The sequence below is a fragment of the Pongo pygmaeus genome, chromosome 3 (genome assembly GCF_028885625.2).
Source record: "Pongo pygmaeus isolate AG05252 chromosome 3, NHGRI_mPonPyg2-v2.0_pri, whole genome shotgun sequence".
NCBI classification, from domain to species: domain Eukaryota; kingdom Metazoa; phylum Chordata; class Mammalia; order Primates; family Hominidae; genus Pongo; species Pongo pygmaeus.
The window spans coordinates 2495843-2509290 of NC_072376.2; the positions used below are offsets into that span (position 1 = coordinate 2495843).

Sequence of the window (13448 nt, forward strand, 5' to 3'; positions counted from 1 at the left end):
CCACACCCGGCTAACTTTTTGTATTTTAGTAGACACGGGGTTTCACCGTGTTGGCCAAGATGGTCTCGAACTCCTGACCTCATGATCCACCCGCCTTGGCCTCCCAAAGTGCTGGGATTACAGGTGTGAGCCCAGCCTGGCTAACATTTTTAAAAGACTGTTGCTGTAACTTTTTTTTTCTTTTTAAACCAGGATCTAGTTGAGGGTTGCAGATAGCTCGTGTGCATGCACACATATACAGATGCCTTTTTACTTGTTTGGGGGACAGTCTGGTGATGTTTTTTAGCCCCTTGTGGCTGTCCCCTGGTAGCCAGGTCAGACATGGGCAGGCATGTCCCCTGGCCCTGGGGTCAGGCTGGCCTCTGGACCCTGGCCTAGTTCCCAGGGAGGCCCAGCTGTTGTAGTAGAGCCTCGTTCAGAGCCTGGCATGCAGGGCTCCGGAGAAAGTTTCTGAGTGGGACTGGGTGGGGTGGATGACCGGGCGGACAGAAGGAAGGACTAATCATTGCTGATGGAAGAGAACCCTTCACTGTTGGTCCTTGGAGGGGCTGCTGCTCTGGCTGCAATTCAGAGGAGGCACAGGGCAACCACTGCTGGTGCTGTTCAGGGCTGGCTGGCTGCCCACCAGCTCCCCAAGGTGGCACACACCTGGACAGCTCATCACTTCCAGCTGCTGGCCATGGCCTGGCAGAGCTCAGATGCAGCCTGGTTGGTGTCAGGGTGCCTCCAAAGGTCTACCTCCTGCTAAAAAAGTTAGAGCGGGGCTCAGGCATGCACTCAGGCCCCAGGCGACAAATTCACCAGGGGTGACCTGGACAGACAAGAGTGGTGGAGACAGGGAACAGCACATGCAGATACCCTAAGGCTGTGAGGTCCACTGATGCCAAAGCCAGCAGGGAACAATACATACAATCAGAAGGATCAAGGGCCATGTCTGCAGATACCTGTGGAGATGCACGCCACAGCACCACAGCGTTAGCAGAGGGTACCTCCAGACAAGAGACAAAAGAGTGTGATATCAAAGGAGGCTTTCACGTTTGTACCCCAGTTATGCATATACTTAGTACATCTGTAATACTTTTTTTAAAAAAAAGTTAAGTTTAAAAAAAAAGAGCTGCCAGGCGCCATGGCTCACGCCTGTAATCCCAGCATTTTGGGAGGCTGAGCGGGGAGGATTGCTTGAGCCTGGGAGGTCAAGGCTGCAGTGAGCCATGATCGCGCCACTGCACTCCAGCCTGGGCGACAGAGTGAGACCCTGCCTCAAACAAACAAACAAACAAACAACAACAAAAATTAAAGAAAAGAAAAAAGAAAAAAAGAGCAAAAGGGTAGAAGTGCTGGAGCCCCCCCACCCCCTCCAGCTCCTGCGCGGTGGTACTGTCTAGGAGCGCGCCGCGGCCCCTGAGCCTCGCTGTCTGTCCTAAATCATTCCGGTGAACCTCTCCGGCTGCGTAGCTCCTTGCCCCCGCGTCGCTTGGACACAGGTGGCATCCTGGGTCTGGCCTGGGCCTCCCGCCGGCCTGCTCCTGAGCCCGCCGGGTCGCCCGTCAGGTGGGAGGAGAAGAAGGCCCTTGCGGCGGCCCCGGCGGCGCCCTCGCAGGACGAGCGCGTGCAGCAGCTGCGGCGCAGGATCTCGGAGAGGGCGGCCGAGCGCAGCAGGCAGGCGGCCTTGCTGCACGTGTCGGCGCCGCGGGCCGCGCGCCCCAAGCCCCGGGTGAGTCCGGGTTGGTGGGAGGAGCCCGGGCGACCGAAAGCCGGGGCCGGGTGGGGATGGCGGGCGCGGCGCGCAGGGACCGGCGTCCCGGGGCGGGGATGGCGGGGAGATCGGGTCTGGGCCGCGGCCGGGAGCTACGCAGCGGCGGGCGCGGGAGGCGGTGGGGGCGTCCCTGCCCGCGCCGACGCGTTCCCCGGCCTGCAGGCGCAGCTAGAGGCGCAGCACTGGCTGGAGCTGGAGCGGAGCCGCGAGCGCAGGCTGCAGGCACTGCAGCAGGGAGGCTCAGGACCCGGGCCCGCGCGCCGCCTGGAGGCCGCCTGAGCCGGGCCGAGCGCGCCCCACCCGCTTGCGGGCCACCCCCCACACCCACAGCCCCAATAAAGCGTGCGTCCCGCGGTGCGCGCCTCCTCTTCCTTGGCCGGGACCCCCTCGGCCCCAGCCCCCCTGCCTCCGCACCCCGACCGCACCCCTCTCCCGCCCTAGCCCCCCTCTGCCCAGAAAAGGATTGCCGGATAAAAGGCAGGACGCCCAGTTACTGCGTGGGGACAAACTTAAGCTAAAAATGTATCCTCTCCTTATCGGGAATTCAACTTAACTGGGCATCCTGCATTTTTATAAGCGAAATCTGGCCACCCCGGCCCAGGTCCTAGCACTTCCCTACAGCCTAGCATTAGGCATTCCTGGTGCGCACCCCTTCGAAGCTCCCAGAACCCCTTTAGATGTGGAAATGTGGAACCCCCACCCTTTGCCGGCATCCAGGTGGCTTCACCTAGGGAACCCCCAAGACTGAGTGGCGACTGTGAGTGTGCGTTTGGCTGGGGAAGTGGCCAGGATTCTTGAGTGCCAACGCTGCACTGGCCCTTCACGCGCCTCCACCATCCTCACTACGGTCCAAGGACGTAGGAACTGGCCTGCCCCTGTTCTGCTGATGAAGCCACAGTTGCTCAAAGAGGCGATGTGACCTGCCTAGAGGGCCAAAACCCAGAGCTGCGCCTGGGTGACTTTAGAGCACCCCCTCCTCCACTTTCTCTAGCATCAGAAGCAGCCCGGATCCAACAAGATCAGGGCCACTGGAGGCAGGACTTCGCCCAGGGCAGGGACCAAGATGGATTGGTTCTGCAGTGTCCCGGGACTCTGTGGGCTAGAGAAGGCTCCACCTTGAGAACAGGCTTGCTGAGTGAATGCCTGCTGGTGACAGCCTCAAGAAGAAAGTACATTAAGCCACCTTCTTCCCAGGAAAGAGAGAAAAGCCTCAAGTCCGTGGGGTGTTGAGCAGAGCAGTAAGGGGTTGGGGAGTGGAAACTGACAGATAAGATAGATGTCCAGGGGAGATATATTTCCGCCCCCAACTCCCAATATCCTCCTTGGGCCTGCAGAGGAGATGGCGCCTCAGATGAGGAGGCTGAGTCCCAGGGTACACTCAGACCAGGAAGGCAGGCATCTCAGCAGTGACAAGAACAGACTAAAGGACCAGAGCCCTACTCCAATATTCTGAGTTTGTGAGAACCCCAGGATTTTACCACCCAGGTGGGTAAGAAGAAGAATTTCCACATCTCTGTAGAATTGCAGCTGGGAGCAGATTAAATTTCATTTAAAGAAATAAACAAACAAACAAAAAAGAAATAAATAAACATTGGCCAGGCAAGGGGGCTCAAACCTGTAATCCCAGCACTTTGGGAGGCTGAGGCAGGTGGATCACCTGAGGTCAGGAGTTTAAGACCAGCCTGGCCAACACAGTGAAACCCCATCGCTACTAAAAATACAAAAATTAGCTGGGCGTAGTGGCAGGCGCCTGTAATCCCAGCTACTCGGGAAGCTGAGGGAAGAGAATCGAATGGCTTGAACCCAGGAGACGGAGGTTGCAATGAGCTGAGATCGCACCACTCCAGCCTGGTGACAAGAGCGAAACTCCATCTCAAAAAAAAGAAATAAACATTGCTCACATCCTGTGTTGTGTGATCCAAACCCATTTAATTTGATATTGATGGAAACATTGATGATGCCTGGCCCAGAGAGCCCCTGAGCTCTGGGGGCTTCAAAGGGGGATTTATTAGCTCTCATAATGCCAATCCAAAGGCAGCAGACTTCAGGATGTGCCCGATCCAGGAGCTCAGTCTCCAGTCTGGTAGCAGTTCCAGCCTGAGGAACAAAGAACAGTTGCCCCAGTCTCACTGGCCTGAATTGAACATGCTTGTGCTGAGCCAGTTCCTGCAGTGGGGGAAGGTCTGCATGGGTGCCTGAAGCAAGCACCGTGGCAAGGTGGGGGAATTACCCTTCACCTAGGAGGTTGGCCTCTGGAGCAGTGGGGAGACGTGGCAGCTAACAAACTGAGGGTACTATTGGCAACACTGTTGGTTGGCAGGTAACAAGGTCCTCCTCTGCCCCCTCCTGGACTGAGCAGCCGCTTAGAGCTAGCTTGAGAGCACCTGGGGCCTCTCCTCATACAAACCTAGGTGGGAGCAGGCCTGGGACCATTCCCTAAAGTTGTGGCCGGGGAGTAGGCATTGTGTGATAGAGTGATGGCAAAATGTCTGTGTATCCCTGCCCCTTGCCTTGTGACTTTACACCTCCCATCAAGAGGTGGAGTCTATTTCCCCCAGCCCTTGCATCTGCTCTGGCCTAGTGACTTTCTTTGGCTAATAGGGTGCAACAGAAGTGACCATGTGCCAGTTCTGAGTCTGGGCTTCAGGTGGCCTTGGAGCTCCCACCTGTTCTCTTGGAACCTTACCCAGGCCCCATGTGAGCATGACTAGGGTGGCCGGCTGGGATCAGACACCATGTGGAGGACAGCCAGTTATCTCAGAGGCCATCCTAGACCAGCAGGGCACAAAATGAGAGGGCAGCCGGACAAGAACCTCCCCCCACCCCGCTGTCTCGTAGATTCATGAGCAACAATAAATGTCTGTCGTTCAAAGTTTCAAGCTTTGGGGTGGTTTGTTCCAGAGCAACAGCCAAGGGGCACACCCTTAAGAGCCCAGGGCCTTCACACTGGGGGCCCCTGCCTCCCCTCCCTGCATAGGCTCTTTACAGACAATCAAGCTACTCACCCAAAGGGGGCCAGCCAGAGTGAGATATGGCCCAGCTAGTGCTGACAATCCCTCTCTGAACCTTTCCTGGCTGGACTGCCTGGGGAGTGGACATTTTGCCTGAGTATAGGCTAGTCAGAAGATCCTTGTTGATAGCATGTGAGACCCACTTGGGCAAGGGCTTTCTTTGGAAATAGTGAAGAAACAGATTCAGTATCTGGTGTGAGGCCCAGGAACCTGCATTCAGTTGGTTTCGACTTGTGGGACTATGGGAGCACCAAGGTGCCGGTCTTTTCTCTAAGCTGCGGGCGTTCAGGGCCCAAGGGAAGCGCTATTTGTGAAGGAACAAGTTCAGTGCAAGTGAGGCTTGGAGAAGACTTGAAGGCAGCTTTTGTTTGTTTTTGTTTTTGAGGCAGGGTCTCACTTTGTCACCCAGGCTGGAGTGCAGTGACGTGATGATAGCTCATACAGCCTTAAATTCCCAGGCTCAAGTGATCCTCTTGCCTCATCCTCCCTACTAGCTGGGACTGCATGCACTTACCACCACACCCAGCTAATTTTTTATTTTTAGTAGAGGTGAGGTCTCACTATGTTGCCCTGGCTGAAGGCAGTCTTTGAGCATGAAACTGGTATTTATAGAGACTTTTTCAACATCACATCTTCAATATATTACAGTTACAAACAGAAAACCCTAACTTTTCTTTAGGCTGTAAAATACAAATTACTAATATTACTTTTTCTAAATCTGATTTTTTTTTTTTTTGAGAGAGAGGGGGTCTCATTCTGTCAATCAGGCTGACGTGCAATCACAGCTCACTGCAGCCATGACCTCCTGGGCTCAAGCAATCCTGCTGCCTCAGCCTCCTGAGTAGCTGGGACCACAGGGACATGCCACCACACCTGGCTAATTATTAAATTATTTTTGTTTTTGTGGAGACGGGGTTTTACCATGTTACCCAGGCTCATCTATAAACTCCTCAGCTCAAGCAATCCTCCCACCTCAGCCTCCGAAAGTGTTAAGATTACAGGCGAGAGCCACCATGCCTGGCCTAAATCTGATCATTTTTAACCACCATTTTGATTCATCATGTATGGCCCCATTTATGAACTGAAATTCTCTTAAACATTTTCAACTGCATTTATACATGTAGAATCTAATTTTATTTTTTAGCATTTCAGTTGTCTGCCTTATCAAGTATTAATATTTAAATAATTCTCATAGATATATTAAATGTCTACATTTCTCTTAAACTTTTAAGTTCTCTTTGTTCCAATTATAATCACAAACTTCGGAAAATCTTATACCTTTCAACTTACAATCACTATCAAAAATCAAATACTTAGGGCAGGGTGTGATGGCTCATGCCTGTAATCCCAACACTTTGGGAGGTCGAGGTGAGCAGATAACTTGAGCCCGGGACTTCAAGACAAGACTGGGCAACATGGCGAAAGCCAGTGTCTACAAAAAAAAAAATACAAAAAAACTAGCCAGGCATGGTGGCACACATCTGTGGTCCCAGCTACTCGGGAGGCCAAGGTGGGTTGATCATCTAAACCTGGGGAGGTCGAGGCTGCAGTGAGTGAGGCATAATTGTGCCACTGCCCTCCAGCCTGGGTGAGAGTGACACCTCGTCTCGAAAAAAAAAAAAAAAAAAAAAGGCTGGGTGCGGTGGCTCACGCCTGTAATCCCAGCACTTTGGGAGGCCGAGGCGGGTGGATCACGAGGTCAGGAGATCGAGACCATCCTGGCTAACACGGTGAAACCCCGTCTCTACTAAAAAATACAAAAAAAATTAGCCGGGCGTGGTGGCGGGCGCCTGTAGTCCCAGCTACTTGGGAGGCTGAGGCAGGAGAATGGCGTGAACCTGGGATGCGGAGCTTGCAGTGAGCCGAGATCGCGCCACTGCACTCCAGCCTGGGCGACAGAGCGAGACTCCGTCTCAAAAAAAATAAATAAATAAAAATAAAAAAATACTTAGATATTTTACATGAGAATTACATTTCTCTATCAGATACTCTACCATGCCAGATTTCCTTACAATTACGAAAAATAGCAAACACATATTGTTTGTAAATGCAACACAAAAACGTTAATGCTCTGGTTTCTATCTGCCTTGTCATTCCGTTATCTGACTCCATTTTCGAGGTTAGAAACTCACTGTAAGGCGGCCGGGCGAGGTGGCTCACACCAGTAATCCCAGCACTTTCGGAGGCCAAGGAGGGTGGATCACCTGAGGTCAGGAGCTCGAGATCAGCCTGGCCAACATGATGGAACTCCGTCTCTACTAAAAATACAAAGAAAATTAGCCGGGCGTCGTGGCAGGCGCCTGTAATCCCAGCTACTCGGGAGGTTGAGGCAGGAGAATCACGTGAACCCGGGAGGTTAGAGGTTGCAGTGAGCCGAGATCGCGCCACTAAAACAAACAGAAACTCACTGTAAGGAAAGAATGTAACCCAAGGCATTTGGGGTGACCTTCACGTTGCCTGAGGGTGCCAAGGGACCAGAGATGCTGGCCATGGACTAAGGTCTGGGTATTCTCAGGCAGCAGGGACAAGGTGGGCTTTTTTCCTGGTTGCTAAACCCATGTCAAAGTCGAGCTCAGGGACTGGAGCTCAAGAAACCCACCGCCCATTCTCCAGTCCGACCGGGGACCTGCATGCACCTCTACCGTGCTGCCCTGGGTCCTCCAATCCTCCACACTCTTCCTCTGTTAGGTACACGTCTCCACCTTAGCCTGCAAAAGTCCCAGCTTCCTCGCAGGGGCAGGGACCCGCACGCCGGCCCAGGGCTTGGCACGCGGGGATGCTGAAACAGGGCCAGGCCTGGTTTCCAGCCGATCGTCAGAATCCCCAGGCCCAGCAACCTTCCTCACAAAGACCTCGTTAAGAGGCGAGGAAACAAGAGCCGGGAGAGGGGCGCGGAACGGCGGGCGGGACGAACGACCAGCTCCGCGCCTCCGGCCAGCTGCGTCGAGCCAGGGGCACGGCGGCTGTTGTGCGGCTGGAAATCTAGGAATGGGAAGGTTCGGGGCCCGCTCGGCTCCGGAGGCAGCTAGCGGGCCGTCCCTGGCGGCGCTGGGGCGGTCAGTGGCAGCCGGGGACAGGAGCCCGGGTCGCCCTCAGACCCTGACTCCCGAAAAGCCTTGCGGGCGGGGCCGCGCCCCCGCTGTCTCTTGCCGGAAGGTGCGAGTTAGGGCGCTCGATTGTGGGCGGGGGCGGGAAGAGGCGCGTTTTAAAGTGGTAACAGATGGTTTTCTTATCCAATAGGATTAAAAAATTTGTCCTTACCCGGCCGACAGCGGAAGTAGAGTAGGCGGGCGGCCAATGGGGACATGACGGGGGGCGGAGCCGAGGCCTCCGAAGCGGAAGTGGGTTGCTGTTGAGGCGGCGGCGTCTTTCTCGAGGGGCTCTCCTGGGCTTCTGAAGAAGGAGCCTCTCTGGAGTGCGGCGGAGGCGGCGCCTGCGAACCTAACTAGCTCCAGGTTAGGCCGGGCTTTGCGGGAAAGCAGCGGTAAGTCAGGGCCTTTGCAGATGCGAGGTTTAGGTGGCTTCGCGGCCTACAGAGGCCTCGGCCCGCGCCGCTTGGGGAGCCGCGCTGCGCGGCTTGACCCAGCCGAGGCTTTGCAGCCCGGGATCTCGAGCCAGCTCTGGCCGCTCGCACTGCAGTCCGCGCGGGCGCACCGAGCCCGGCTTGGCGCGGGCAACAGAAGTTAGGAGGCCTGCGTCTGGGTCTCGGCTCACCCTGGCGGGCCGCGGCCATGGGGCTTAGTCCATAGCCTAGGAAGGGAAACTGAGGCTCTGGGAGGGGCAGGAACGCCCCCGAGGTCACTTGGAGAGTCGGGCAGGGTGTGCTGTTAGGGGGAAGACCAGGGCAGGGTTTTTGTTCCTCGCTGACGACGCCTCCTTTGTGTGTTCGTGCCGCTGTCCCGCCATCGTGGGGCCTGCGAGTTGGCCGGGGTGCCCGGGCCGCGTGGCGGGGCCTTTTGTAGGTCGGGAGGATCTGAGTACGGGTGCGGGCCTGACCGTGGGGGCGCCGAGGTCGCAGTCTAAAACTTAGTAGGGCCTTGACTTCCGGGCGCGCTTCCGGGCCCCGGCTGGTGGTTGGTGGAACGTGTGACTGTGAGGCTTGCGGCCCAGCCCTGCATCGCTCGGGCCCTTCACCGCTCTGGCGCGCCTGTAGACAGGTGTATGAAGATTCTCACGACCCGAAACAGTTGCTAGTAAACACCGCTTTTCCGCCTTTGATCCATCGAGGAAAGAGGGAAAAGGATAGAGCTTGGGCAAGCCGTTTTGGTAGGGATTTCAGCTTTTGTCTTTCACTTGTCGGTTCCCATAGACGTTCTCAAACTTAATTTTCTGTTTCTGCACCAAGTTCTTGAGCCAGACGTAGGGTCTCAGCTCTGGAGCCTGGCTTAGACTGTCCAACTGACTGGGGAGACTGAGGTCCAGAAAAGTGAAGTGGTCTGCCCAAGGTCACACAGCCAGCTATTTGGCAGCAGATGAGGTTAAGCCCTAACTGCAGGATTTGGGTTTTGAATTCATTGACCAGGAGTTTGGGAACCGCTGACAATAAAAGAGACATTGAAGGGAATCTTTTGTTACTTTCTTGGTGATTTGCTTTTTAATGGACAAGGACATATTGGGTTCAGTTTTACCTGTGAGTTTGAGGTGAAATAGGGACATTCGAGTAGCAAGATATATTGTTGGTTTTTGTATTGCCTGAATTTGAGTTTCCAAAAATCTTACTTTAATACATCGTTTATTGGTCTTTTCTTAAATTACTACCTTTGTAAGGACCTTGTGTAAACATTGTTTTTATAATCTTCATGAAATCTTAATGCCATACGTAAACTATTTCTTTTTATATAATGTATGCACATTTGTGCTTTGTACATAAAATGAGTAAGATTTTTCACTCTCCTCAAGATAAAAGTAGCGTATTTTTGAGGTCTCCTGTATGCCAACCTTTCTGCTTGGAATGAAGCAGTAAACAGTCGTGGTGCTGGCCCTCCTGTAGCTGGGTGAGGATGGAGGGAATAAGAGATACGTCATTTTACTGTGCTTTGCAAATACTGCCTTTTTTTTTTGCAAGGTGAAGGTTTATAGCAAGTATTCATCGAGCAAGTCTGTAAGTGCCAGCCATTTTTCCAACAGCATGTGCTCACTTCGTGTCTCTTGTGTCACGTTTTGGTAATTCACAATATTTAAAACTTTTTTTTTTTTTTTTTTTTTGAGATGGAATCTCACTGTGTCACCCAGGATGGAGTGCAATGGCGTGTTATCAGTCTCACTGTAACCTCTGCCATCTGGGCTCAAGTGATTCTCCTGCCTCAGCCTCCGGAGTAGCTGGGATTACAGGCATATACTACCACACCCAGTTAATTTTTGTATTTTTAGTGGAGACGGGGTTTCACCATATTGGCCAGGCTGGTCTCGAATGCCTGACCTCAAGTGATCCGCCTGCCTCGGCCTCCCAAAGTGCTGGGATTACAGGCATGAGCCACCGTGCCCAGCCCCAAACCTTTTCATTATTACATCTGTTACAGTGACCTGTGATCAGTGTTTTGGGTTACCACGAATAGCACTCATATAAGACGGTGAACTTAATTAGTAAAAGTTGGGTGTGTACTAACAGCTCCACTGACTGGCAGTTCCCAGTCTCTCTCCTCAGGCCTCTCTATTCCTTGAGACACAATATTGAAATTAGGCCACTCAGTGACCCTACAGTGTCCAGGCAAAAGGATCAGTCAGTTGAGTCTCTCTTACTTTAAGTCAAGTTAAGAAATGATTATCCTTAGTGAGAAAGGCATATCAAAAGTTGAGATAGGCCAAAAGCTAGGCCTCTTGTGCTGAATGACAGTTAGCCAAGTTGTAAATGAAATTAAAATGCTACTCCAATGAACACATGAATGATAAGCCAAACAGCCTTATTGCTGATAGGGAGAAAGTTTTAGTGGTCTGGATAGAAGATCAAACCATCCGTGACATTCCTTTAAGCGAAAGCCTAATCCGGAGCAAGGCCCTAACTCTCTTCAATTCTGTGAAGAGTGAGAAAGGTGAGGAAGTTGCAGAAGAAAAGTTTGAAACTGGCAGAGGTTGGTTCATGAGGTTTAAGGGGAGAAGCCACCTCTGTAATGTAAAAGTGTAAGGTGAGACAGTAAGTGTTGATGAAGAAGCTGCAGCAAGCTATGCAGAACATATAGCTAAAATAATTGATGAAGGTGGCCACACTAAACAACCGACTTTCAATGTAAATGAAACAGCTTTATATGGGGAAAAAAATACTATCGAGGACTTTCATAGCTAGAGAAAGGTCAATGCCTGGCTTCAAAGGACAGGCTGATTCTCTTGTTAGGTGCTAATGTGGCCGGTGACTTAAGTTGTAACCAGTGCTCATTTACCATTCTGAAAATCCTAGGGCCCTTAAGAATTATGCAAAAATCTACTGTGTGCTGATTAGTGAAACAGGAAAGCCTGTATAGTAGCATATCTGTTTACAGTATGTTTTACTGAATATTTTAAGCCCACTATTGAGATCTACAGCTCAGAAAAAAAGATTTCTTTCAAAATATTACTGCTCATTGAGAATGTGCTTAGTCACCAAAGAGGTCTCACAGAGATGAGTAAGATTAATGTTAACATCTATTCTGCAGCCCATGGATCAAGGAGTAATTTCAACTCTCAAATCTTACTTAAGTAATGCATTTTGAGGCTGAGCACGGTGGCTCATGCCTGTACTCGCAGCGCTTTGGGAGGCCAAAGCAGGTGGATCGCTTGAGCTCAGGAGTTAGAGACCAGCCTGGGCAGCATAGTGAGATCACCCCCTCCACTGCCAATCCCTTAAAAAAAAAGCGGGGGGGGCAGCAGGGGAAAAGAAAGAAATGCATTTTGTAAGGCTATAGCTACATAGATTGTGATTCCTCTGATGGGTCTCAACAATGTAAATTAAAAACCTCCTGAAAGGTTACACTATTCTAGATACCATTAAGAGTATTTGTCGCCAGGCGTGGTGGCTCACCCGTGTAATCCCAGCACTTTGGGAGGCGAAGTGGGCGGATCACAAGGTCAGGAGATCGAGACCATCCTGGCTAACATGGTGAAACCCCATCTCTACTAAAAACACAAAAAAATTAGCCAGGTTTGATGGCACGCACCTGTAATCCCAGCTACTCAGGAGGCTGAGGCAGGAGAATCACTTGAACCCAGGAGGCGGAGGTTGCAGCGAGCCGAAATCACGCCATTGCACTCCATCCAGCCTGGTTGACAGAATGAGACTCCGTCTCAAAAAAAAAAAAAAAAGAGTAGAACCTGAAGATGTGACTGAATTGCTGCAATTTTTTAATAAAACTTGAACAGATGGAGAGTTGCTTCCTGTGGACAGGCAAAGAAAGTGGTTTCTTGAGGTGGAATTTACTGCTGAAGGTGCAGTGAACATTGTTGAAATTATAACAAAGGATTTAGAATATTTTATAAACTTAGTTAATGAAACAGTGGCAGGGTTTGAAAGGATTGACTCCAATTTTGAAAAATGTTCCACTGTGGGTAAAATGCTATCACACAGCATTGCACGCTACAGAGAAATCTTTCATGAAAGGAAGAGACAACTGATGCAGCAAACTTCATTTTAAGAAATTGTCGCAGTTGGCCCAGTGCGGTGGCTCACGCCTGTAATCCCAGCACTTTAGGAGGCCGAGGCAGGCGGATCACCTCAGGTTGGGACTTCCAGACCAGCCTGGCCAACATGGAGAAACCCCGTCTCGACTAAAAATACAAAAAAATTAGCTGGGCATGGTGGGGCATGCCTGTAATCCCAGCTACTTGGGAAGCTGAGACAGGAGAATTGCTTGAACCAGGGAGGCAGAGGTTGCGGCGAGCCAAGATTGCGCCGTTGTACCCCAGCCTGGGCAACAAGAGTGAAACTCCATCTCAAAAAAAAAAAGAAAAAAAGAAATTGTCACAGCTGCCCCAAGCTTCATCAGCCACCGCCCTGATCCATCAGCAGCCATCATCAGGGCAAGACCCTTCACCAGCAAAATTATTACAACTTTGTGAAGACTCAAATGATCATTAGTATTTTTTATTTATTTTTTTAAGAGAATATCTCCCTGTTGCCCCAGTTGGAGTGCATTGGTGCGATCGTAACTCACTGCAGCCTCTGACTTCTGGGTTCAAGAGATCCTCTCACCTCAGCCTCCCAAGTAGCTGGGGCTACAGGTGCACACCACCGCACCTGGCTTTTTTTTTTTTTTTTTGAGGCAGAGTCTCACTCTGTCACCCAGGCTGGTGTGCAGTGGCGCAGTCTCAGCTCATTGCAAGCTCCGCCTCCCGGGTTCATGCCATTCTCCTGCCTCAGCCTCCCGAATAGCTGGGACGACAGGCATCCACCACCAGGCCCAGCTAATTTTTTGTATTTTTAGTAGAGATAGGTAGAGATAGGATTTCACCGTGTTAGCCAGGATGGTCTCGATCTCTTGACCTCATGATCCACCCGCCTCAGCCTCCCAAAGTGCTGGGATTACAGGTGTGAGCCACCTTGCCTGGCCCACACCTGGCTAATTTTTAACACAGTTTTGTAGACTGGGTCTTGCCCTGTTGTCCAGGCTGGTCTCAGACTCCTGATGCATGATTTAATGTCTATGGTTGAGCGATTCCCTACTTTCACTCTCTTACAGAACCACTCTATAAGATAGTTGTGGTAGTTAGCCCCA

At 51.8% G+C, this 13448-nt stretch overlaps 2 protein-coding genes and 1 long non-coding RNA gene across 6 annotated transcripts in view; 2 read left to right on the plus strand and 1 right to left on the minus strand.

The window, feature by feature from the left end:
* Positions 1-4633, plus strand: part of CFAP99 (cilia and flagella associated protein 99) — a 46128-nt gene extending 41495 nt beyond the window's left edge. Inside the window, exons 15-16 of one of the 4 annotated variants that reach the window (XM_054486580.2) lie at positions 1552-1714; positions 3091-3623. In XM_054486580.2, coding sequence (XP_054342555.1) covers positions 1552-1714; positions 3091-3111 — 184 coding nt within the window. In that variant the 3' untranslated portion in view covers positions 3112-3623. Of the gene's footprint in view, positions 1-1551; positions 1715-1918; positions 3624-4357 lie in introns of those variants that run through there. The other 3 variants (XM_054486579.1, XM_054486577.2, XM_054486581.1) reach the window with 3 other exon arrangements.
* LOC129035775 (uncharacterized) lies at positions 3666-7949 on the minus strand. The gene is made up of 3 exons (XR_008502327.2): positions 7404-7949; positions 6900-7025; positions 3666-3853 (listed from the first exon to the last, which is right to left on the minus strand). It is a non-coding gene; the product is annotated as an uncharacterized LOC129035775 (long non-coding RNA).
* A 63-nt stretch (positions 7950-8012) lies between these two features.
* The window catches only part of RNF4 (ring finger protein 4), a 43867-nt gene continuing 38431 nt past the window's right edge, over positions 8013-13448 (plus strand). Inside the window, exon 1 of the mRNA XM_054486582.2 lies at positions 8013-8251. The gene's annotated coding sequence lies outside the window, so the exon portion shown is untranslated. The remainder of the gene's footprint in view (positions 8252-13448) is intronic.